The sequence below is a fragment of the Talpa europaea genome (assembly GCF_964194135.1).
Source record: "Talpa europaea genome assembly, chromosome: 6".
Lineage (NCBI taxonomy): Eukaryota > Metazoa > Chordata > Mammalia > Eulipotyphla > Talpidae > Talpa > Talpa europaea.
In genome coordinates this window covers 14,497,227-14,522,352 of record NC_140072.1, presented here as the reverse complement: position 1 = coordinate 14,522,352, position 25,126 = coordinate 14,497,227, and the positions used below count along the sequence as shown (strand labels likewise).

At 50.0% G+C, this 25,126-nt stretch overlaps 1 protein-coding gene across 2 annotated transcripts; it reads left to right on the top strand.

The window, feature by feature from the left end:
- Positions 1 to 515: 515 nt before the first annotated feature.
- Positions 516 to 6,934, top strand: SLC5A6 (solute carrier family 5 member 6; the record flags this gene model as incomplete). Of its 2 annotated transcripts, none has more annotated exons than XM_084235183.1 (15): positions 516 to 908; positions 1,245 to 1,310; positions 1,623 to 1,674; positions 2,062 to 2,129; positions 2,473 to 2,627; positions 3,012 to 3,152; positions 3,322 to 3,451; positions 3,988 to 4,076; positions 4,483 to 4,595; positions 4,921 to 4,988; positions 5,396 to 5,482; positions 5,595 to 5,767; positions 5,972 to 6,075; positions 6,318 to 6,433; positions 6,768 to 6,934. In XM_084235183.1, the coding sequence occupies 15 exons, from the start codon at positions 516 to 518 to the stop codon at positions 6,909 to 6,911; spliced, it is 1,899 nt and encodes a 632-aa protein (XP_084091309.1). In that variant the 3' UTR covers positions 6,912 to 6,934. The 2 variants fall into 2 exon arrangements, with proteins under 2 accessions (XP_084091309.1, XP_084091308.1); XM_084235182.1 differs by having other exon boundaries at positions 6,318 to 6,436.
- Positions 6,935 to 25,126: the final 18,192 nt, after the last annotated feature.

Sequence of the window (25,126 nt, the reverse complement as noted above, 5' to 3'; positions counted from 1 at the left end):
CAGGCTGGGCCCTTCTGGCTTAGTGCATTGTAGTCACTGGGTCTGTGCCTGCAAATGGGGGCAGGGAATTCTTGAAGTATGGGCTGCAGTTGATTTTTCTTAATACTGGGGTGGAGACCTACGAAGGTTCTCAGAAATCACAACCACTCACACCCAAATTGGCCAAGTAGTTGTCTCCTGATTGCCTCACTGTGCTCTTCTTCCCTCCCTTACCTGCCCCACCGAACCCATATGGCATCTCTAGGCCTTCAAGGATTGTCAGCGAGCTGGCTGTTCCAAGTTTGATGGGTGTAGGCACAGAGACCCATGGTGTGGCAGCCGGGAAGGCAGGGTGGCTTGACTAGGGATTTATTCCTTTGCAGCTCACCCTGGATGATGTCACTTGGTAGCAGAGGGGGACTGTGAGACCGTGGCTGGGAGCCAGGTTGAAGCCACTTGCCCACCTCTGCCCAACCAAGGGGCATCCCACAGTCTGGGAACAGCAAGTGGCTGTAGGCCACAGACACAGCGAGGATATGCATGTCGAGGGGAGCACCTCCACTCCCCTCCCCCCAACCTCAGACACAAGCCCGGTGACATCTACCTTCTCCGTCGTGGACTATGTGGTCTTCGTCCTACTGCTGGTTCTCTCCCTTGCAATCGGGCTCTACCATGCCTGTCGTGGCTGGGGCCAGCATACCGTTGGCCAGCTGCTTATGGCGGACCGAAAAATGGGCTGTCTCCCAGTGGCGCTGTCCCTGCTGGCCACCTTCCAGTCGGCAGTGGCCATCCTGGGTGTGCCGTCCGAGATCTACCTATATGGGACCCAGTATTGGTTCCTGGGCTGCTCCTATTTTCTGGGACTACTGATCCCAGCACACATCTTCATCCCTATCTTCTACCGCCTGCATCTCACCAGTGCCTATGAGGTGAGTGAGGGAGAAGGGTGGAACACAGAGGAGCAGTGGGGCAGGGACGGAGGGGAGGACCTGGATCCTTGGCTTTCCTCTGCCTAAGGAGAAGGCTGGGGAACATACCGAGTATTCACAAATTCTTTCTGGTGGAAATGGGGCATAGCAATGTGGGGTAGGAGCAGGGAGTCAGGGGAACAGGATGCAATGCTGAGGGGGGACCAGAGTCAATGTGAACTGGATATTTATTACCTCATGTTCTTGGACCTATTGAGGGAAGCCATATGTGAGTTGGGGGTGGGCGGGGAGTGGAATGGGTAGGAATACCATGTTTCCCTCTATGCTCCTGCCTAGTACCTGGAGCTCCGATTCAATAAAGCCGTGCGGGTTTGTGGGACCGTGACCTTCATCTTTCAGATGGTAAGTGAAATGAAGATGGAGGTTGAACATGGTGTATGGCAGGGAAGCCTGAACTCAGGCTTGCTGAGGTGGTGGAGGGTTGCCTGGCAGAGTGAAACTCCTTCTAGGGGTCAGTGTCACAGAAGTCCCTCAGAGGCATCCTACTTCCCCTTCCAGCACAGATACTATGGTGACAGCAAGCCAAAATTTGGAAGGCGAGGGAAGTTAGCCTAAGAGAAGGGAGGCCATTGGGACCTCTGAGCAGAGGTCTGTCCTTCCTCCTGTCTGCCTACTCTCATCTCTCCTCTTCACGTCCCTCTTCCATGCCAACAGGTGATCTACATGGGGGTTGTACTCTATGCACCGTCATTGGCCCTGAATGCAGGTGAGAAGTTGTAGTCTTTGACTCCCAGTTGAGACAGGCCAGGAAAAACCTTAGGGAGGGGCAGGAAAGAATTTGACCTTAGCCAGGGAATTACCTCACTGCCTGGGCCCTTGGCTTTCTCTCCCAGAGATAGGTATTGTTCACCTCGCTTGACAGCTAATCACATTATTCCGCACCTCATGCCCCATCGAAGTGGTTAGTTAACACCTTTTGGTGACGCTTTATGGACTCCCCCCCCCCCATTGCGCTGAATGATTTATTTTATCCTCAGTGATCAAATACATCATGTCTGCAACATGAACATGGCTTCCTTTACCAGAATTCCTCCGGCTTCCTGACTGATAAATCCTTTTCCAAAGACCAGATTGTGACTTTTCTCTGTTGCAGTAACTGGCTTTGATCTGTGGCTGTCAGTGCTAACCTTAGGCGTCGTCTGCACCATCTATACTGCTCTGGTAAGTACAGAGGACTCAGGAGAGGGAGGAGAGAGGTGGAAGAGGGGACATGGGAGAAGATGGCAAGGAAGGAATGAGGTGAGTTAGGAGGGTAAGATAATATAGGGGGGAGAGGGGTGAAAGTCTAGGGTGGAATGAAATGCGGCGGGAGACAGGAGGGGTTATGGCAGGGAGTGGGATGTAGGACGTGTTGTATGGCACGTGCAGTCAGGCACAGGGTGGGAATGTCTAAGCGTCCTGGCTGTTGCCGCCTGCAGTGGTGTGGCCCTCACGGGTGGGTCATTGTCTCCCCTGGTGGGTTGCTTGGAAGGCCTCTGTAATGTGCGCCGCCTTTCCTCTGCAGGGTGGTCTAAAGGCCGTCATCTGGACAGATGTGTTCCAGACGCTGGTCATGTTCCTGGGGCAACTGGCAGTTATCATCGTCGGGTCAGCCAAGGTGGGCGGCATGGGGCACGTGTGGGATGTGGCTTCCCAGCACGGCCGCATCTCTGGGATTGAGTAAGTAACCCCCTCCCCTGCCTGGGGTCTATTGTGCTGGGAGCTGAGCCTACCTTCAGGCCCGAGTGCAGGCTGTGGGAAGCAGAGAGCATGCTATGGAAGCCTCAGGGCCAGCACTGAGAGGGCTGGGCAGTGTGCTAAGGAGATGAAGGGTGGACACACATGTCTGGTTGTTGGTTAAGGAAGGTCAGCATAGATTTAGAACCTGGGATCACCTGGATCCTCTTTCCAAATTGCTGCACTACCTCTTGAGTCTGCCTGAGTTTTGCCTTCAATAGCTGCGTGGCCCTCTCGGTGGTGTCTGCTCCCCTCTGACCTCTGTCGTAGGCGGGTAAGGAAGGCCGAGTCTAGGACTGTGGCAGTGAGCCTTGGCATCTGTCGCAGGCTGGATCCAGATCCTTTTGTGCGGCACACTTTCTGGACCTTGGCCTTTGGGGGAGTCTTCATGATGCTCTCCTTATACGGGGTGAACCAGGCCCAGGTGCAGCGCTATCTCAGTTCCCGCACGGAGAAGGCTGCGGTGCTGTGAGTGCAGGGGACGAGTGGGGAGCAAGGTCTGGAGGGAGGGAATGGCCCTGTTTCCACCGAGTCAGTTGGGGCGGGGACAGAACATGGGTCTACTTTCTGGGGGCTCAAGGATGTGCCTCGTGGCCTGTTAACACCCTCTCCCCCTTGGCACTGATCTTTCCTGCAGCTCCTGCTATGCGGTGTTCCCCTGCCAGCAGGTAGTCCTCTGCATGGGCTGCCTCATTGGCCTGGTCATGTTCGCCTATTACCAGGAGTATCCCATGAGTACCCAACAGAGTCAGGCAGCCCCTGACCAGGTGAGGAGACTCCCTAGTCCCCTTCTGTACGCTTGAGAGACCAACGAGAGACCAGTTTGGGCCCCCAAGGGGAGCTTCTGGTGGTTGCAAAAAGGACTCCTAGCTTGGTGGGAAATGGATATGAAATCCTCTCCCTCTGGGGTTTTAGCAAGCTAGCTTGCAAGGATCCCAGTCCCTGGCGTCACCTGATTACCCTTCTCAAGGGGGATCCCTCCTCTACTGACTCCCCCACTGTGTTCCCAGCACTCAGCTCTGCTGGGAGCTTTTGGGCCTCTGTCTCCTCTAACCCTCCAATGGCTTCACCTTATGGAGGAGAAAGGCTTAACAAGCTGGTCGGCTTGTTCAAGTCCACTGCCAGTCAGGGGCGGGCTGGGCCAACCACATCACTCCACTGTGGGGTCGCTCTCTGTGCCTGGCCCCTTCCTGATGCGTGCAGTCTCTGTCGACTGGCCAAGGCACCTTTGGGGGTTTGTCCACACTTCTCTCCTGGGGAGGGGCTCCTCTCAGGAGAACCGGCACCCCTGCTCTGCTCACAGTTTGTCCTGTATTTTGTGATGGACCTCCTGAAAGACCTGCCAGGCCTGCCTGGGCTCTTTGTTGCCTGCCTCTTCAGTGGCTCCCTCAGGTAACCTTTGTGACCTTTTCCCTCGGGGTTGGTGCATGTCACCCCTACTTGTCACAGGTGGTGGGTGGAGGGGATGCCTCTGAGTTTCTCATTGTCCCCTTTCTGTGAGTGCCTCAGGACAGCACTTCTGTGTGGACAGTGTGTCGAGCAGAACCTCTCCTGGGAGGCCCCCGTTATGTTGACAGATTCTTCTATAATCCTGGGAGTCCGCCTGACCTCTGCCCACTCAGGAGCGGACACATGGCCTGGCCCTCGTAGCCACCTCTCAGGTGGTCTCCCACTGGGAGGGCAGTTTTGGCCACACAGGTCATCACCCGTTAGGGCATTCCCCCCATCGGGCCCCTTCTCCGTGTGGCTTTCTTGGCCCCCAGACTCAGCACAGCGCTGTCTTCTCTTCTCCTTCCAGCACTATCTCCTCTGCTTTTAATTCACTGGCAACCGTTACGATGGAAGACTTGATCCGGCCCTGGTTCCCTGAGTTCTCTGAATTCCAGGCCACCATGCTTTCCAGATTCCTCGGTGGGATATGCTTCCTCTCTCCTCAGTCAGGTTCTCTCAGCCGTGCCGTCATGCATGTCCGTCTGCGTCAAAGCACCTGCTTTAGCCTGGCCTGTTTGCCGAGTGGAGACACAGCCTGTTTTTGTCCCAGGGCCTTTCCCAGGGAGGGCTCTGAGTCACCGAGGAGGGAGGACAGATTTGGAGGAACCTGCTGGGGCGTGAAATAGCTTGCTGTTTCCAGGCTCTCCGGAGGTTGTGGTTTGGTTGGGGGAAGAGCTTTGCTCTGTTTTCCCCCCTTTCTATTTTGACTCACATTTGCTTGCTTTCCTCCCTTTTTTCTCCCCAGCCTTTGGCTATGGGCTGCTTTGTCTGGGAATGGCCTATATTTCTTCCCAGATGGGACCCGTGCTGCAGGTAATGACTGGAGGGAAGAAAGCAATTTTTAAGGGAGAAAAGGAGCTGTTTGAGACAGGAAATAGAGAAAGACAGTTACTGTGAAGAGAATGATGTAGGGGTCAGGGGTTGAATTCCCTTCTGATGGACCACCTCCAGCTGTGAGCAGGCTCTCAAGTGGCCTGCAATCCCAGGGTCACTCCTGGGATGTTGTAGCCTCAGCTCTAAGGCTCGCCTCAGGGGAGCGCCCAGAGCAGCCACTCCTGCCCTCAGGCACCCTTTGTTCTGATCAGTCTGGGTGGAAGACAGGCAGGCAGAGCTGACAGGTGGGGCTCTGAGGCAGTGGCAGTTGGCTGTGCTATCTGTTTGGTGAGGCTGGGGCCTCTGAGGTGGTGTGTGTTTCTTTTCCTCAACCCTGTCCTCTGTAGGCAGCCATCAGCATCTTTGGCATGGTTGGGGGGCCGCTGCTTGGACTCTTCTGCCTTGGGATGTTCTTTCCTTGTGCCAACCCTGCTGTGAGTGATCTTGTTGCCACGGTCACGGGCTGGGTCTGGGGAAAGTGCTGGGAGCGGCATGAAGGTTGGTTGGCTGCATTGTGATAGGGGAGTGTGTTGTGTCCCTGGGCAGGGTGCCATCGTGGGCCTGTTGGCTGGACTCACCATGGCCTTCTGGATCGGCATTGGGAGCATCGTCACCAGCATGGGCGCTGGCATGGTCCCCTCTCCCCCTAACGGGTCCAGCTTCTCCCTGCCCAGCAATCTCACTGCTGTCACGCTGATGCCCACAACCACCCTCTCCAAGTGAGTTTTTTCTTCTAGGGGAATGAGCTCATTTATGAGGGATTCCTCAGGGCCTTGCTAAGGGAAGGATCACGGAAGCCTGAGGGAAAAGTTGGATGTTGGGTCTTGAGACCCTAGGTCTTGGATGGGGTTGGGAGGGAGCCAGTACCTGAGAAATGCCCTGTCAGTGAATTGCTGATTGTCCTCCCCCATCTGTCCTCCCAGGCCTGCAGGGCTGCAGCGGCTCTACTCTCTGTCGTACTTATGGTACAGCGCTCACAACTCCACCACGGTCATTGTGGTGGGCCTGACTATCAGTCTTCTCACCGGTGAGGGCGTGTGGGATGGGCCATAGAAATAGGATGGGCTTCAGGAGGGTACTCAGGGTGTCTGGACACTGGAGCTCAGAGGGTTGTGGGGTCCTGGGGGTCTGTACCTGTCAGGCTTCTTGGCCGAGTTCTGGTTGGTGAGGGGGTGACTAGAGTCTTGGAACCCCGAGGACAGACAGAACAGAGGGCTGTCGGGGTGTGTGCTGGTGACTCAGTAGACTCAGCAGCACCTTTGCCTTCAGGGGGAATGCGTGGCCGGACCCTGAACCCTCGGACCATTTACCCAGTGGTGCCCAGACTCCTTGCCCTCCTGCCCCTGTCCTGTCAGAAGCGACTTAACTGCAGAAGCTGCAGCCAGGTAGTACTTCTGTCCCTAATGTCCCCTCTCCTCTGAGTGATACTACCGACCTTCCAGGTTCCCTTCCATCCCTTTGCTTCCTCCACCCAGCACCCCTTCCTCTGGTCATTGCCTGAGTCTGGACTGCCCCACAGCGGCTGTCCAGCTTCTGCCATCGGGGAGCACTGGTGCCGGCCTGCAGGCCTTTCCTCTCCCCTCCGCTGCCATTTGGCTTGCCCCTGTGCTTCCCTTACTCCTTGCTGATCTCTCTGCTGGGAGAGCTTAAACTGGGGTCTTTCCCCACTCTCTGCATGAGTTCCATCACCCCCTTGTTTCATGTTCATGCCGCTCCTAGGACATCTGCGTGGACAACACTATGTTTCCGGAGAAGATGAGTAATGGGATGCTGAGGGACAAGGAGGCGGTGGCAGTGCCTGAGGAAGGCTCAGCCCAGCAGGGGAGCAGCCCCACCTTCATTCTCCAGGAGACCTCCCTGTGATCTGGACCTGAGGCTCAGGCCCAGAGGCCACCCTTGGTGCAGCAATGAGTTACTTGACGCGTTTTGCAGGTGCAGGACTGGATGACTTAACCCACGCCAGAAGACCTTGTTCTTAGGGGTTCTCACTGCCATAGAAACTGTCATGTCTTGGGAAATGCAAGGGTCCAAGGTTTTTCTTGCCCAATGTCAGTCTGGTCTAGAAGACTAGGCCTGGAGGGGGCAAGATTTTGCCAGAAGAGGGGACAGAAGTGAATCTTCTGGGAAAAGGAAAATGGCTTCTTACTCAAATGAATAGAAACAGCATTACAGGCTTTAACTGCTCTGGGGCCCAATTTGGCAAGTTTGACTTTCTCGAAGCTGCCTTGGCCAGCTATTGCTTCCCTTGCGGTTAGCAGGAAAGCACAGATTCTGTCAGCCACAGAGGGTCCCTGGGACTCCTTTCTGGTTGTCTGTGACACCCAGACCCCCCTCATTCCTATCTGTCTACCTCTATTCTTGAGAGGGAGGTTTTGGTATTTCCAAGAGGCCTCCTCAACTAGACAGGTACGTGCGTACATTCATCTCCTTTGTGTCAGTTTCAGAAGCTTTCCACCCACTGCCGCCCCCACCCCCTCTTGGGGCACAGGGCAGGTATTAATCCAAGAAACCAGGGCATGACCGGTCCACTGTGGAGTGTGTCATCCATCCGATTCCTGAGCCACGCCACCCTTGTGTCATTCTATGACTTGTGATCCTGATTCCCTTTGGAGTTTCTTTCCCACATGTCTTTGTTCCTAGGGAATAAAAACCTTTGGATGTACAGTCTGAACTCCAGTGGTGTGTGGCTGTCCTTGTGCACCCCAACCCTTGCCCTGGACAGGATAAAGAGCCCCCTCCTGTGCAGAGTTTTTCCTTACTGAGAGGCAAAGGACACTGTCACTGGCTCTGGAGGGGTCAAGTGTCTATGGCCAGCACATCTGTTGGGGCAGGAGACGGACCTCTTCTCAAGCTGCTTCTCACCCCTGCGGCTTAGTCATCCCCCAAATGCAAACCTGTCATTCCCCTCAGTCCCTCTCCTGTGTGACTGCCTACGAGAGCCAGCCACCCTCTGGGTGGCTCCCTCCACCTGCTGCAACACAGCCCGTGATGTCGCTGGACGTGACTTTACCCCAGGTGCTGCCTGTGCAACCTTCCACATTAACAGGTGACGCCAAGGAAGATGCCGCAGCCGATGATGGCAAGCACTGGAGATGTGGTTGCTGAACTGAACATGGTTTGGTTTTGTTTTTTAATTTTATTTTTATAGTCCTCATACAATTGCCATCCCCTTATTTTGACCCCAATCCCTCCTTTCCCCGCCCCCTCCCCATAATGTGTCTCTGGTTCATAGTTGTTTGTTGAACTGAACACTGTTTACCTAAATACCCTGAGGCTGACCTTTGAGTGGCATTTGCAGAGTTAGTAACTAAGTGATTAGCCCAGTGCTACCATGACTCCTGCTTGTGCGTGAGCCTGTCACCCTGCTCTCAGCTGCACTTTGGGGCACGTCATTGCACCACCTATGGAGCCCTTCAAACACTCAGTTGCCTGCCTTTTCCATGCACGTGGGATAGGTCACTCTGCTCCCCACTGCAAGTTCCCTGTTGGGAGGACACGTGCTGTGGATGCTGCCACCACCAGTGTCGCACCATGCCCTCCCTGCACCCTGGGTGGACATGTCCCACTGTCCCCACTCTGCTCCACTGTCCTTATCCAAGCCCTCCAGCAGCCTTTGTATTTTCATACAATGGGCAGCCCTTCACTTCTGAGGCTGCCATAATCGCTGGCCACATTGCTAGTTCAACAAAGGCTGTGTTTCCTGAGCTGGTGGTCTAGTCCCCATTGGCCCAAAGGCACCCAAAGTGTCTGTGCAGCTTGCCTGGCTGCTCTTTGGTGTGCAACGCTCCTGTGCCAGACAGTGCAGTACGGTAGGTGGTGCCTGGCAGGCGTCCCCCTGTGCCCTTTATATCCATATTTGCCCAGGCACCAGCAGCTCCACCTCATCCCAGGGAGCACAACTCCCAGTCATCCAGAGGAACCCCAATTTACTTACACTTCCCCAGTCTCGCAATTGGTGGCCCCTGTGTGTCCAGTGCCTGGGACTGTCACATTGTTGTTCTCCAGATGGGCTCTCCTTCCTTCAACCTCCAGCACAACTCTGGCCTGCAGGCCCCAGCAAGTCCTGTCCAGCCAATGTACTTTTTTTTTTTTTTTTAATATTTATGCATGCAAGAACTGGAGTATAGGCCAGAGGTGCAGGGGGTGAGAGGATTCACCAGAGACTGGGGAGCAGCAGATGAGACAGGAGAGGTCTGCTGTGCTATGTGGGTCACCTCCCTGGCCAGAGATTGAGGGATCAAACTCATGCTGCAGTGGCTGGCGATAGCAGTGGCTGGCGATAGCTTCGTAGTGCTGACACTTAACCCCTTGTGCCACCAGGGAGGCCCCAGTGTATTTTAGTGTTTGTGGGACTACCCTTAAATCACAGAGCAGGAGCCCAGGCTGTCTCTGCCCCCTCGGGTCAGAAATGGGCAGAACTCATCCTCACACTGGGAGGAGGTTTGCTACCACCCCTTACAGGGACAGCCACCGCACTGGCATGCAACAACTAGTCTGTCAGCGCCCCGGTGGACACACGGGGTGTTACACGAAAAGCCTGATTTTCATGCTACGGCCATGTGGTTCTTGAGCACAGGTAGTTTTGGATCGTGTTTACCTTTAGAGTACTGTTGGCCAAGCAAGGAGTGCATCACAGTAGAGGCACCACTGGCCTATCTGGAGCAATTAATAAAAGAAGGCATTAATAAAAGAAGGCCTGTACCAACAGGTACAGGCATTCTTTAACCTCACCTGAGTCTTTAATCAGATACCTGCCTTAACCTTACAGAAGGCTTTGATTAATTTTCTCAGCTGGATTCCAACACATGGTGGGGAGGAGGAGTTTGGTTATTTTCCAACTGTCGCTTGTCTGGTGATACCGTTGACTGGCAATTTTGCTTTGCTCAAATGTTTCCTGTGTTGAGTGACCAGAACTCTGCTGGTGACTTTTAATAGCTCCTATCCAGACAGGACCTTGGATTTTTCCCTAAAAATGAATGTCACGGGGTCAATTGCAAGGAGAAAGACCTCACTGAGTTGCATTTTACAGTGTGATAACCCTACTCCCGCCCAGTGTGGACATTTAGATCAGGGCTTGAATTTAGCATCCCTCCCTTCAGCGCCAGCTTTGTTTTTCCTGGGCACCTTTTAAAATAACCCCTTAGGCCTCCCTGGTGGTGCAAAGGGTTGGGCATGGCACTGTGAAGCTGTCTGCAGCCTGATTGCTGGCCAGCCAGGGAGCAACCCACATGGCGCAGCAGACCTCTCCTGTCTCACCTGCTGCTCCCCTCAGCAGTGGATTTCAGTAGATCTGCCTGTTCAGCTCCCCACTCTGTCTTTGGTGAATCCTCTCACCCCTGCACCTCTGGCCTGCACCCCAGTTCTTGTATGCATAAATAGATAAATCTTTAAGAAGCAAAAATAAAAATAACCCCTTAGAGGGCCTCCCTGGTGGTACAGGAGTTAAGTCTCAGTGCTATCAAGCTATCACCAGCCACTGTGGCCCAAGTTCAATCCCCGGCCAGGGAGCTGATCCACATGGCGCAGCAGACCTCTCCTGTCTTACCTGCTGCTCCCCTCAGTAGTATATTTCAGTAGATCCACCTGTTCTGCTCCCCACTCTGTGTCTGGTGAATCCCCACCCCCCACTCCACACCTCTGGCCTGGACCCAGTTCTTGAATGTATAAATTAATAAAATAAGTCTTAAAAAATTTTTTTTAAATAAAATAACCCCTTAGAGTTAAGCCTATGAAAAATGAAGACAGAGACCTTGGCCCCAGCCACATTATAAGTAATAGGTGCCTGCCACCTCTGTCTATCCTGCCCTTCCCCCAGCTCATTGCTCCCCACCCTCCTGCTTCTGGACTCTGTAAGTAGTAAATATTGTGACTCTACTGTGGTGGTACTGAAACTGCCTCAGAGTATGGGTTTTACTTCACCAAGGTGGAATCTTGGATGTTGAGGGAGATGCCTGCCAGCCCCTCGTGGGTGACTTGTACATCCTTACCTACTACGTCCTCGTCTGCAAATTCTTAGTTCAACACACCAGCTCCCACTTCTCAACCCACTGTCCCTGTCCTGCCTCCCTTGTCCTTGACCAGAGCAATCACTGCTGCTCTGAGATTTTTCCTTTTGGGGCCGGAGGAAGGATGCTGCTATTTGGCTTAAAAAATAGTACATTCAGCTGGAAGAACACTGTGCTCAGGCCCACTCACACCTGGTCTCTGCCCCAGCCTGGCCCCATCCAGCTGCCCAGCAGCAATTCTGCACAGGCTCTCCAGGCCCCTCAGTAGGGACTTGGTCCCAGGCAGCCCTGGGGGTTCACCCGTCTCAGACTTCCAGCCACAGTCCAGCTGCTCTTCCCCACCCATGCAGGGACATTCTGTGCCTGCTTTTCTGCTACCACCCCAGCTTGCTGATTCACCCCTTGTTCCCCTTTCCCCACTGCCCTGGCCAGCCCTGTGGAGCCCCTCGTCAGGCCAGAATGCAGGCCCCTGGCACTCCCAGCTGCCCAGAGGCCCACTTATACTCCTGGGGGCAGTGGAGTCTCCTAATAGACCTTCAACCTGATGCCCTGATTTTTTTCCCAGCCCAGGAAGCTTAGGAATTCAACCAAACATTTCTTCTCAATATGGACTTTAGCTATCTGGTTATTAGTGCCTATAGCCCTGGGAAGTTACTTTCACAGTCAAGGCCAAAGAAACCATCACTAAGGATGTGCGTGGGCAGGAGTCCAGGGAGAGCTGGGGAGAATGATCTCCGAGGGTTTCTCAAATTAAGGTGGAAGTGAGTCTAGCCAAGAGGACTGGTGCAAACATTATTTCAGGGGCCCCTTGGACTCAAGCCTATCTTTTTTTGTTCCTGAAAGGTTCCTGAAGGGTTCTATAAATGGACATATAAAAAGCCTGCAATTGTCATTCGGACCTTTATAGGTTCTTTGGGAACGCAATTGAACCTGTCACTCCAGGCTCTTCCCAATTCAAGCCTTGTGTTTCCTGGATCAGATACCTTAGTAGAACTGCCTCTTGCAAGAACTGCCTCTCATCCTAGACAATGGAAATGATCAGAATGTCCATGAAGGCCAGAACTGAACCAATTAAAGAAAGAGAGAGCAACGATTGCATGTCACCACCAAGAACTGGAGAAGGCAGGACATCATCTCTGGACTCTTGGAGGCTGACCATTGCACCCCTGATATTTTGACTTGGCTAGTGACCGCAGCAGAATGCCACCAGGGCACATCTCTGCCGCCTCTCAGAGCAGAGGTCACATTGGCCATATCTTCAAGAAAAAGGGCTAGGAACCGAGTAATGCTCGCAATCACAGCCCCTTGCTTTCACAACATTGACCCCTTTCTCTTGCCCATCACCATGCCCAAAGTACTTCTGCCTACCCCCTCTAGCCTGGGGTCCTCCTAGGGTTGTCCTTCCTTTCAAAAGAGCATGAACAGTCCAGAGAACGCCAGGGCGACAGCCCTGAGGTCTGCCCTCCTCTTGGAAGTCCCTCCGCCTGGAGGCCAAGAGAGTGCCCCACCAAGCTGCTAGAGTTCTAGATCTAACCTGGCATTCCGGTCTTCTCTCTTCAGCATATTTATCCACCACCTGCTACTTGAAATGGTCTCACCCTGGCGGCCATTTTCTAGCTAAGGAAATGACCATCCCACCCAGAGCCCCGCACCAGGTAACCCCATCAGCATTTCAGTGTGACATTTAGTCTCAAATTCTGGAATGGAAGCATAGAAAATAATGGGGCGGGGGAGAGCCATAGGACTTATCAAATATCACCATATTTGAAGGGTGTGGATAAAAGATTCAATTCTCCATATAAATAATAGAAATACCATCATAGAACAAAGATGCTCCTTCGTGTGTAACATAGTAAACTTTTTCATGAAGGACTCACGCAATCCTTAGTTGTCAGCTATTGTGGTTAGTATTTATTGTAGTTTTCAAAGCACTTTTTCTGATGGCCCTGATTTTATGTGTTGGGAGAGAAGTACATTACTTTTCATCTGCATTTTCAATACAGAAGGTAACTGGGTTCCATAGTGAGTGTGGAGGCAGAGCCAGGGTCTGTGACCCTGTTGCCATGGAAGCAATGTCCTTTTGGATAGGGGATTCACAGACATGACAGGATCTAGGAGACATAGCAGTCCAGAGAATAGTGAGGCACTAAATATATCATTCTAGAACCTTTCTAGGCCAGTAGCTTTCAAATGTTCTTGACTGATACAGTAAGAAGTATATTTTATGTCCATCACATTTTTTTTAAAAAAGATTTATTCATTTATACATACAAGAGCAGGGTACAGGCCAGAGGTGTGGGGGGTGAGAGGATTCACTAGAGACAGAGTGGGGAACAGAACAGGCAGACTGACAAAATACACTGCTGAGGGAGTAGCGGGCGAGTCAGGAGAGGTCTGCTGCGCCATGTGGGTATCTCCCTGGCCAGGTGCTGCACCTGGTCTGCGGCAGCCAGGGATCAAACTCATGCTGCAGCGGCTGCGAATTGCTTCATAGTATTGTGCTTAACCCCTTGCACCACCACGGAGGCCTCCATCACATTTTACATCATTCATCATTATAACTGGTGCATCACATTATGTTACTAAGACATTTTGTGAAAACAGTGCCCCTGGAGGATAATTAATATTTTCCAAGTGCTTCCTCTTCCCTCCCAAATAATTCTGTCCTAAAACTGTTATGTAGGGCAGAGCAAACAGGCGTTCTTGCCAGGAGCTGTCTGGTGTGGATAACAAAACTCGAGTGAAATGAGGAGAGAGGCCATCGTTGGGGAAGACAGAGTGACCCCCGGGTGACTGGAGAGCTGGTCCCGGGCATATGGGCCTTCTCATGCTCCTCTCCTGGGAATGTGCATTTCTAGAAGCTGCTCCAAGGAGGCAAGCTGGGGAGGGTGCGTATGGTTTGTGGCATATTGTTGAGGCTATGTGGACAGTTCGCATGACATGATATAGTGAAAGCCTCTACATAAACTTGAGATTCGGTGGGGGGGGGGGTGTGGAAAAATAACTCATCTTGCAGCCACTGCAGACAAAGCCCCTTAAATTCCCTTGTTCATTAAAATCACTGTTACAAATCCAGAGAGGCTGGCCTTTCTCCAGTTTCTCCTTCCGCTCTGTGTGTGTACCCCTGGAAAGGACCTGGGTGGGCCCAAGGCCACAGTGGGAGTGGCCGGGTTGGATGTCGTAGCCTGAGGAGCATAAGGTGGGATCCATCCAGAGGGGAAGCTGGCTGTGGGGTGCCAGAGCCCCTGCTGGAGCAGAGTGTCCACGTGGGTCAGCAGCCAGGTGTGGGATACTAGAGCGTGAGTTGAGTGAGACAGGCGTTCCCCAAGGGGAAAAAGGCCCTTGAGGGTTGTCAGCTGGAGTGGAGTGAGGAGGGAGTCCCTGCAGGGGCTGCTTGATGCGGATGTCCCTCTGAGAAGCACAAGGAGGTATCCACGGAGAGGGAGGTCTGGCATGGGTTGTTAGGGTCAGTGTGCGTGCGTGTGCTCATGTACGCACGCAAGGCCCACGTGAGAATCAGAAACCAGAGAGAATGCTGAGGGTACATGCACACATGAGCAGTCTGACGTGGCTCAGTCAGAGATAGACACATCATCAAGCGGGAGCTCAAGTAGCTGAGGAGGCCACACACCATGGTGGCGGACTGAGGTGGGGTGTCAGCCTAAGCCGGGTGATGACGAAGGCCGCAGAGGGACCAGCCCAGTGAGGGGTTTCAGAGTGGGAGTAGAATGAGGAGGGCCTCTGTGCAGGAGACAACAGGGGGACTTGTAATACATACAGTGATGATTCAAATCAATATATTGAAGATAATGAGAGCCATGTTTCTCACTAGTGGGGAAGGGGGTGACTGCGTGGAAAGGGAGAAAGCAGGAAGGAAGCCTGTGGCAGTGGACTGGAGTAGGATGTCTTCTAGTGGCTTGTATTCGCGGTCTTCAACAGATCCAAAATAAGATCCAGGAATGGAAGTAGCTCTGTCCATGAGAGGGTCTGGAAGAAGTAATAATAGCCCAATAGCAATAAAAACAAAACAAAACAGGACTTATCCGAGAAGTAGCTGATTCTAGGATTAGAAACAAAGTACAAGATGTTCCTCAGCTTCTCTTGCCAGAAGGCAAAGAACTCAAAGAATGAAGAAGATCCTATCAGTAGGACAGAGCTAGCCTAAGGGACCCCCACTGGCCAAATCTGGGGCAATCTAGGCATTAAGATAATAATGGATTATAAACCACTGACTGAAATAAGAAAATCATGAGTCCATACTGATAAAAGTGAGGACTAAATAGGAATTTAGACAAGGACTGGCGTATTTACATACTTTCAAATACTTCTACACAAAATGACTTATTGCAAGGGTAAAAGAATAACTTTTTAATGGAGAAGCCTGGCAGGCACAATTTTAATTAAATGATCAAAATGAACATCAGCTGTAATAGGACAAACCATCCAGGCATTATCTGATAAGACGCAATGGCAAGAACATAAGACCACTTCTGTGTTATTTCTGTCGAAGATGAATAAATTCGATCTAATCAGAAGAAAATATCAGACAAAATAAAACTGAAAAATATTCTAGAAAATAACTGGCCTGAAATTTTGAAAATCAGGAAGGCCATGAAGGTCAAAGTCAGTGGAAGATCAAGGAAGTGGTTCATTTTTATTGTATTTTATTTTTTCTTTTTTCGCTCAAGGAAGCAGTTTAGACAGAAGAACAGGAAGGGGCATGGTAACTCAGGCTCCCTGTGATTCAGAGCAGTCCCCTCTTGCTATAAGGGACGTTTAGATTCATAGGTGAATTTTAACTATCATAATTATTTTATAGTTACAATATTTTATACTATTTTAACTATGTTACATTCTTTCTCTTTTTATTGCACACTAATTGTATTACAGACAAGGGCCTCCCCTGGTGACTCAGCGGTTGAGCGCTAGGCTGCAAAGCTGCCCGCTGCCTCTGCAGCGCTGGTTCGATCCCCGGCTGCTGGCGAGGGTCCCACATGGCGCGCAGATCTCTTCTGCCACCCGCTGCTCCCCTCAGCAGTGTATTTCGTCAGTTCCCCCCTCTGTTCCCTGCTCTGGTGAATTCTCCCTCCCGTACTTCTGACTGTACCCAGCGCTTGTATAAATAAATAAATAAGTCTTTAAAAAAATAATAATAATTGTATTACAGACAAAATAGGTCTTGTTGAAGGTCTTACACACTAAGTGTGTTTGTCTTTATGTGGCAGATGGCAGAACCCATTTAGAGCAGGCAGGTTTGGGGGTCCTGGGGTGCCCCTCACCCTGCCCTCTAACAAAATTAAACATAAAAGTCACAGATTTCTAGATTTGGCTATAAAATACATTCAGATATTTGCTATTACAAAAGATATACTTTAAAGAGTGTAGCATAGAATAAGTGAAACTAGGGTGTGGGAAAAATTTGCCATGCATGTGATAAAAAAGAAGGCAGAAGTAGTAGTAATAATGATGGAGGATAAGAATAGAAAAACTGGAAAAGAGATACAAGGTCAAGAACCGAACTCCCCCAAGGAGGTTGGGGTAGAAGGGATTAGCATAATCCATTAACCCAGTAATAGAAACCAAGACCCTTAGGCATCGCACAATGCCCAGATCAGGAGGCGCAACACCCAGAAACTATCAGATTGCTGTAGGGAGTGTCAGAGACACAAACCATCCACCCACAAAGATGAGCCCCTCCCTGAAGATGATCAAACCCAGCACCGCCCCTCACAATGGGGCAGCACTTCCACTGCCCACCTGTGCCTAAGCAAGTGCTTCCTTTCACCAACTCTCCCTCTGCAGGGCAGCAGCTTCCTCCCTGCCCGTGACCTGTCCATGCCAGGGGTTTTTCCTCGCTGACCTCCCTCAGCGGAGGCAGCTCTCCTCAAGGCCGCCCGCCTGCAACCACAAAGGCCTCTCTCAGCAAACCTGTCTCTTTCTGGGCCGCTCTTCCTGCCCGCTTGTGTCTATGCAAGTGTCTTTTACTGTCCTATCCCTTTTCTACTAAACCTGCTCTTTTTTTTTTTTTTTAAGATTTATTTATTTATTTATTTATTTATTTATTTATTTATGCAAGCACTGGGTACAGTCAGAAGCGTGGGAGGGTGAGAGAATTCACCAGAGCCAGAGCGGGGAGCAGAGCAGGCAGAAGGACCGAAGTACACTGCTGAGGGGAGCAGCGGGCGGCAGGAGAGGTCTGTTGCACCATATGGGACCCTCCTCCGGTGGCCGGGGAGCAGCCGGGGATTGAACGGGCGCTGCAGAGGCTGCAGGCAGCTTCGCAACCCAGCGCTCAGCCGCTGCGCCACCGGGGAGGCCCTAAACCTGCTCTTTAAATATCAATCACTACTGTCTCTGCCTCATGGAGAAACTCGCAGCGTCCGAAACGGGAGCTCTGGTAAAACCTTCCCCAGAGAGAACCCAAAGACCCTGCACTCTACAAAACGACATCATAATGGCAGGCAAGCTAGCATTCACAGCAGAAAGCGTTAAAACAGACCAAAATTTATATTTCATATTATTTAAAACAAAGAAAACTACTGGATTTGTGTGTGTGTGTTATGTTAAAAAAAACAAAACTCACAACTGCAGAGATTAATTGGCTTTTATTAAACATGTCCTGAACCTGCAGCCTCCCATCTGGGACTGCAAGAGCTTGGCAAACTGGAGGGTGTTTACCAACAGAAGAGGTGTTAGATAAGATTTTAGGAAAAGAAAAGATTCTTGGGGCCTCCCTGGTGGTGCATGGAGTTAAGATGCAGCACGAGTTCGATTCCCGACCAAGGAGCTGCCCACATGGCACAGCAGACCTCTCCTGTCTCTCCTGCTGCTCCCCTCAGAAGTGTGTATCAGTCCATCTGCCTGTTCTGTTCCCCACTCTGTCTCTGGTGAGTCTTCTTACCCACTACACCTCTGGCCTGTACCCCAGTTCTTGTATGCATAAATAAATAAATCTTTTAAAAAAATTATTTTAGGGGAAAGCCACCTTCCCTCAGGGGAGGGCAGGGGGTTTTATCGGGCTGATGACCTCACAAGGCAATAGGTGGGGCCCCAGGAATCCATTTTCTGTTTCACAGAGTGTTTCACACTGATAACGAGACTGGTTAAATATCTGGTTCAATGTTCCTGTTGAAAACAGTTAGAATGCTGAACAAAATGGGTTTTGAAAACTTCTTAAAATCATCATACAGTTAGGGCCTCCCCGGTGGCGCAGCAATCGAGCGCTGGGTTGCGAAGCTGCCCGCAGCCTCTGCAGCGCCGGTTCCATCCCGGGCTGCTCCCCGGCCACCGGAGGAGGGTCCCACATGGTGTGCAGACCTCTCCTGCCGCCCGCTGCTCCCCTCAGCAGTGTACTTCGGTCCTTCTGCCTGCTCTGCTCCCCGCTCTGGCTCTGGTGAATTCTCTTACCCTCCCGCGCTTCTGACTGTACCCAGTGCATGTATAAATAATAAATAAATAAATCTTTAAAAAAAAATTTAAAAATCATCATACAGTTAGTAAGGGTAAGAGTTTACTGGATGGCCTTGTAAGTGAAGGCAGACTCTGTAGAGGTCAGCAGAACCCGGAGACTGCTTTTACCCCAAGGGTATTTGAAGAGTTGTGTGGAACTGAACTTCTGGTTTATTAGAGTTTTTGTTTGCTTTTTAGGCCAACATAGTTGATGTTTTAGATAAATGGACCCTTTATTAGAAAAAGATCATTCACTAAAATCTCAGAAAACCTGGATAGTCTTTTTCCCATTAAAGAAATATAAACAATAGTTTAAAAAAAATCTCATTGTGAGTAAAATCCCAGGCCCACATGGCTTCACACTTGAGTTCTACTATCTTTCTTTTTTTTAAAGATTTATTTATTTATTTATACAAGAACTGGGGTACAGGCCAGATGCGTGGGAGGGTGAGAGGATTCACCAAAGACAGAGTGGGGAACAGAACAGGCAGACTGCTGAGGGGAGCAGCGGGCGAGTCAGGAGAGGTCTGCTACTCCATGTGGGTTGATCCCTGGCTGGCCGGGGATCGAACTTGTGCTACAGAGGCTGCGGATTGCTTCATAGTGTGGTGCTTAACCTCTTGCGCCACCAGGGAGACCCTATTTTTATATTTTTACATATCGTAGGGCAAATTTCCACTCAATAACCTTTTTTTTAAAAAAAGATTTATTTATTTATTTATACAAGAACCAGGGTACAGGCCAGATTAACGGGAGGGTGAGAGGATTCACCAGAGACAGAGCGGGGGACCGAACAGGCAGACAGACGAAATACACTGCTGAGGGGAGCAGCAGGTAAGACAAGAGAGGTCGGCTGTGCCATGAGGGACCCTCGCCTGCTGGCCAGCCGGGATTGAACCGGCGCTGCAGAGGCTGCAGACAACTCCACAGGGCGGCGTTCAACTGCCTGCGCCACCAGGGGAGGCCACCAGGGGAGGCCACTCAACATTTTTCAAATATTTTTGGCTGTTACTGAACACTTTCTCTTTCAGAAGAGAATACAGATTCTTAAATTCCAAATTTAAAGTCCTGTTACAATTTGGTTGAGGTTGAATTCAATTTATAGATTAATTTGATTGTTCTGGAAGACAATAGCAAAGAAACTGCTTTTCCTGGGTGATGCGGGCACAAGATCTGAGAGGCAGTAGCCATGAAATTTTGATTGACAGGAATATCACAGTCACCAGCCCTCAGACTGAATTGGCCACTAGGGGTCCTCACTATCCCAAGTATGATGGCCTTTTAGCAGGCCCTTTGGACAGATTCTGTAACTTCCAAGTGGCCTGGCGTGCAGGCTCAGGGGCAAAAGATCAATTTGATTTTTAATGTTTCCATGTAGAAATGCAGTTGTAATCCTAATCCAGCTTCTTTTTTTATATTTAAAGAGAGCAGGTTTATTAGATAAGGGATAGGACAGTAAAAGACACTTGTATAGACATAAGTGGGCAGGAAGAGCTGCCCCCAAAGGGACAAGTTTGTTAAGAGAGGACTTCATGGTTGCAGGTGGGCGTTCTTGAGGGGAGCTGCCTCCGCTAAGGGAGGTCAGTGAAGAGAAGTCCCAGCATAGTACAAGGGCATAGTACAAGTCACGGGCAGGCAGGAAGGCTGCTGCCCTGCAGAGGGAGAGAGATAGTAAAAGGAGGCATCTGCATAGTCACAGGTGGGCAGAAAGACTGCTGCCTTAATCCTAACCCAGCTTCTACTTAGCCATCTCAGCAGATTGAAAGGTGTGCTCCCTTTACTCTGTGAAACATTCTGACAGTGACCAGACAGCCCCTAAAAGGCCAGAGCTCGTGGTCTCCTTTCTAAAGCAATTGCACACCCGTGGCTCACATGAGTGTAGCTGTGTACTTGCCAAAAGCCAATTGTGTTTTCTCAAACCTGTATTTGCCTGTTGTATTTGTCATTGTATTTTTTTTTCTTTCTTTTACAAAAGATTTATTTATTCAAGCACTGGGTATAGTCAGAAGCGTGGGAGGGTGAAAGAATTCACCAGAGTCAGGAACAGAACAGGAAGACTGACGAAACACTCTGCTGAGGGGAGCAGCGGGCGCAGCAGGAGAGGTCTGCTTCACCATGTGGGACCCTCACCGGTGGCCGGGGATCGAACCAATGCTCCAGAGGCTGCGGGCAGCTTCGCAGCCCAGCTCTCAACCGCTGTGCCACCAGGGAGGCCCCGTACTTGTCATTGTATTGCATATAACCACCTGATTGTCAGGTGGAAGTGGAAGGCTAGGTGCCCCACAGAGCCCCTATTAACACTCTGGGAAGGGCAGACTCCCAGTAGGCCTCTGCTGACACACCCTGGTTGGGAGGAATTGAGGTGCTGGTCTCCAGAGACTCTGGGAGTGGGGCTCTGCTCTCTGACTTGATTAGATTTGCCTATTCTGAACATTTTGCATCAATGAAATCATGTGGGCCTTTGTGACTGACTTCTTGCACCTAGCTTTATGTTTTCAAGTTTTGTCTACATTGTAGCATGTATTAGTATTTCATTCCTTTTTTATTGCCACACCATTGTGTGGCTATGCCACATTTTGTTTATCCATTCATTAGTTCATTAACATTTGGGTTGTTTCCATTTTTTTTGTCTTATGAATAATGTTAGAATGAACATTCATGTAGAATGGATATATGGTTCCCTTTCTTTTGATTATATACCTAGAAGTGAAATCGTGGGGTTATATGGTAACTCTATGATTGAGCTTTTAAAGGATTACCAGACTATACTCCAAAGTGGCTACAAATTTCACACCCCCACAAGCAGTGTATGAGAGTTTCCCAACTTCTTACAGATTCTTGCTATTATTCATCTTTTTTATCCTGAAGTGGTTTTCATTGAAGGCTTTTTTTTTTTTTTTTGGTATTTCATCCAAAAATTGTATTTAAAGATTTATTTATGCACACAAGAACTGGGGTACAGGCCAGAGATGTGAGGGGTGAGAGGATTCACCAGAGACAGAGTGGGGAACAGAACAGGCAGATGTACTGAAATTCACTGCTGAGGGGAGCAGTGGGCGAGTCAGGAGAGGTCTGCCACGCAATGTGGGTCAGCTCCCTGGCGGGGATCAAACTCAGGATGTAGTGGTGATAGCACTGAGATTTTATTTCTAGGCCACCAGGAAATTCCCAGACATAAGTTTTCAACTCATGTAGTTAAATACCAAGAAGTGCAATTGGGCCTCCCCGGTGGCGCAGCAGTTGAGCTCTGGGTTGCAAAGCTGCCCACGGCCTCTGCAGTGCCGGTTCGATCCCCGGCTGCTCCCCGGCCACCAGAGGAGGGTCCCACATGGCACGCAGACCTCTCCTGCCACCCGCTGCTCCCCTCAGCAGTGTGCTTCGGTCCTTCTGCCTGCTCTGCTCCCTGCTCTGGCTCTGGTGAATTCTCTCACCCTCCCGCGCTTCTGACTGTACCTAGTGCATGTATAAATAAACAAATAAATAAATAATACATGCCTCTTTTTTTAAAAAAAAAAAAGAAGTGCAATTGCTGAATTGTATAATAAGATTACATTTAATTTTGTAAGATACTGCCAAACTGTCTTCCAGAGTAGTTGTACCATTTTGCATTCCCACCAGCAATGGATGTGAGTTCCTGTTCTACATCCTCAGCCTTGCCAATGTTTGGATTTCAGTTGTTCTAAAGGGTATGTTGTAGAATCTCCTTCTTGTTTACTTTGCAATTCCTGAAGACATCTGAAGCATCTTTTCATGTTTATTTGCCATCTGTGTGTCTTTGGTGAAGTATCTATTAAGGTTTCATTCTATGTTTTAACTGGGTTGTTTGTTTTCTTATTGTTTAGTTTGTAATGTTCATTGCATATTTTGGATAACAGATCTTATCAGATGTGTCTCTATATTTTTTTTCTCAAAGCAATTCCATTTTTAGGATCTTTCTTTTTTTTTTTTTTTAAGATTTATCTATTTATTTATACAAGCATTGGGTACAGTCAGAAGCATGGGAGGGTGAGAGAATTCACCAGAGCCAGAGCGGGGAGCAGAGCAGGCAGAGGGACCGAGGTACACTGCTGAGGGGAGCAGCGGGCAGCAGGAGAGGTCTGCGTGCCATGTGGGACCCTCCTCTGGTGTCCGGGGAGCAGCTGGGGATCGAACTGGCACTGCAGAGGATGCGGGGAGCTTCACAACCCAGCGCTCAACCGCTGCGCTACCGGGGAGGCCCTTTAGGATCTTTCTTGTTTGCACATTTCCCCATACACAGGCATAGAAAGGTATAATAATAATTAGGAAGGATAATAATTAGGTTTTTTCCCTCTAAAAACAACAAATTAGAAGGAAAACAAAATATTTGCCTCAGATTGGGCTCTTGGTTGCATGCACAAGTGACTTTGGCTGATGAACAGAAAGTCATTTGTTATAAAGATAACAAATGGGATGGAGAATAGGCTGGATGCAAAACCTCAAGGAATAAACCACAAACCAAATATAGAAACAACCTGGGGAGTAAAAGGCCCAGAATGTTGTGCAGTGACCAAGAACTTGACTGCAACTGTTACACCCACATGCCCAGTGTCTCTTCTGCATCAGGACCTTGCTTGTAACCCCTACTGGCCCAAAGCCATAGGGTTGTGCTGCCCCTTTACCAGCCAAATTGATGTCCTGCCCAAACCCATTTTGTCCTGGAAGCTTCAAAGGAGAGTGGACACTAAGTTTTCCCATAAACATCATTTGTGTTTCACAGGAGGAGGTCCATCAGAAAATGACAGATGTCATTGTAATGTCTATCAATAGGAGATTGGCTGATCTATTAGGACACATTCTTACAACAGAATATGATACAACCTTTGGAAAAAAATAAGACAGCTTTCAAAGTAATGATGTAGGAATATATCTCCAAGATATGATTAATGTGTGTTATGTTCAACCATGCATATTTTTATTTTTTAATTTTTTAAATATTTATTTATGCATACAAAAGCTGGGGTACAGGTCAGAGATGCAGGGGGTGAGAGGATCCATCAGAGACAGACTGGGGAGCAAACAGGCAGACTATCTGAAGTACACTGCTGAGGGGAGCAGCGGGTGAGACAGGAGAGGTCTGCCTCACCATGTGGGTTTCTCCCTGGCCAGCCGGGGATCAAACTCCTGCTGCAGAGGCTGTGGATTGCTTCATACTGTGGTGCTTAACCCCTTGTGCCACCAGGGAGGCCCCAACCATTCATATTTTTAAAAGAAGCTGTGCATGTTCATATGTTTATTCAGGTACACAAAAGTCTAGAAGGATACACAAGAAACCGATAACAATTATGGGTTTTAAAGAAAGGGGGGAAATAAAAAGGTGGAAAGGAAATTTGTTGGTCTGGTACCTGGTTACCAGGGCTGCTTTTAACTCTGGCAAAGTGGACAATGTCACCATCGATGACCGCTTCGTTGACCTTGATGATATGGTGTGCATGGGCCAATATGATTCCTCCCATGACAAGTTCAATGATACAGCCAAGACAGAATGGGCAGCTTGTCATCAATGGAAAGCCGATCTCCGTCTTCCAGCAGGGAGATCTGGCCAACATCAAATGGGGTGATGCTAGTGCTGAACATTATTAGACCCACTGATGATTACACCAACTTGAAGAAAGCTGATTCACTTGTAAGGTGATGCAAAAAGTGTCTTCATTTCTAGAAATGATGTCCCCATGTTTGTGACAGGCATGAACCATGACAACCATGACAATTTCCTCAGGATTGTCAGCGGCTCTTCCTGCACCACCAACTGCTTTGGGCCCCTGGCCAAGGCCATCCATGAGGACTTTAGCAACGTGGAGGGACTCATGACCACAGTCCCTGCCATCACTGCCACCCAGAAGATTGTGGATGACCCCTCTGGGAAGCATGATGGTGGGGGACTGCCCAGAACATTATCCCCTGGTGCCAGGGTCTGCAGGCAAAACTAAAAAGTGACAGAATTGTTAAAAAATAAGATGTGTGGGGCCTCCCCAGTGGTGCAAGGGGTTAAGTACAGCACTGTGAAGCTATCAGCCGCCTCTGCACCACGAGTTCGATCCCCGGCCAGGTAGCTGCCCACATGGCGCAGCAGACCTCTCCTATCTCTCCCCACGCTCCCCTCAGTGATGTATTTCATCAGTCTGCCTTTTCTGATGAAAAGACAGAGTGGGAGCAGAAGAGAGACAAGGTGGGAGCAGAACAGGCAGACTGACTGAAATACACTGCTGAGGGGAGCAGGGGGTGAGACAGGAGAGGTCTGCTGTGCCATGTGGGTCACCTCCCTGCCTGGGAATCGAACTCAGGCCTTAGCGGTGATCCACTGAGACTTAACCCCTATGCTACCAGGGAGGCCCTGTTGATTGTCTTTACCTGTGAGAACTGATAGGATTTTTGAATATTACGTTGCGAGGCTCTGGGTCCTATTAAATCCTCTGAATAATATTGACTCTGTTATTATTTTAGCAAACATTCAATCCAGTGAGCTACAGACAACAAATTCTGTTTCATTTTCTACGAAAAGTAGTTCTGACATCTGTTGGGTTTTCAAAGATTTTACTAGACTTTGTGGGTCAGCCCCTGCAGGCACCACTCAGAGGTTGGCCTGGGCCTTAGGTGTTGATTCAT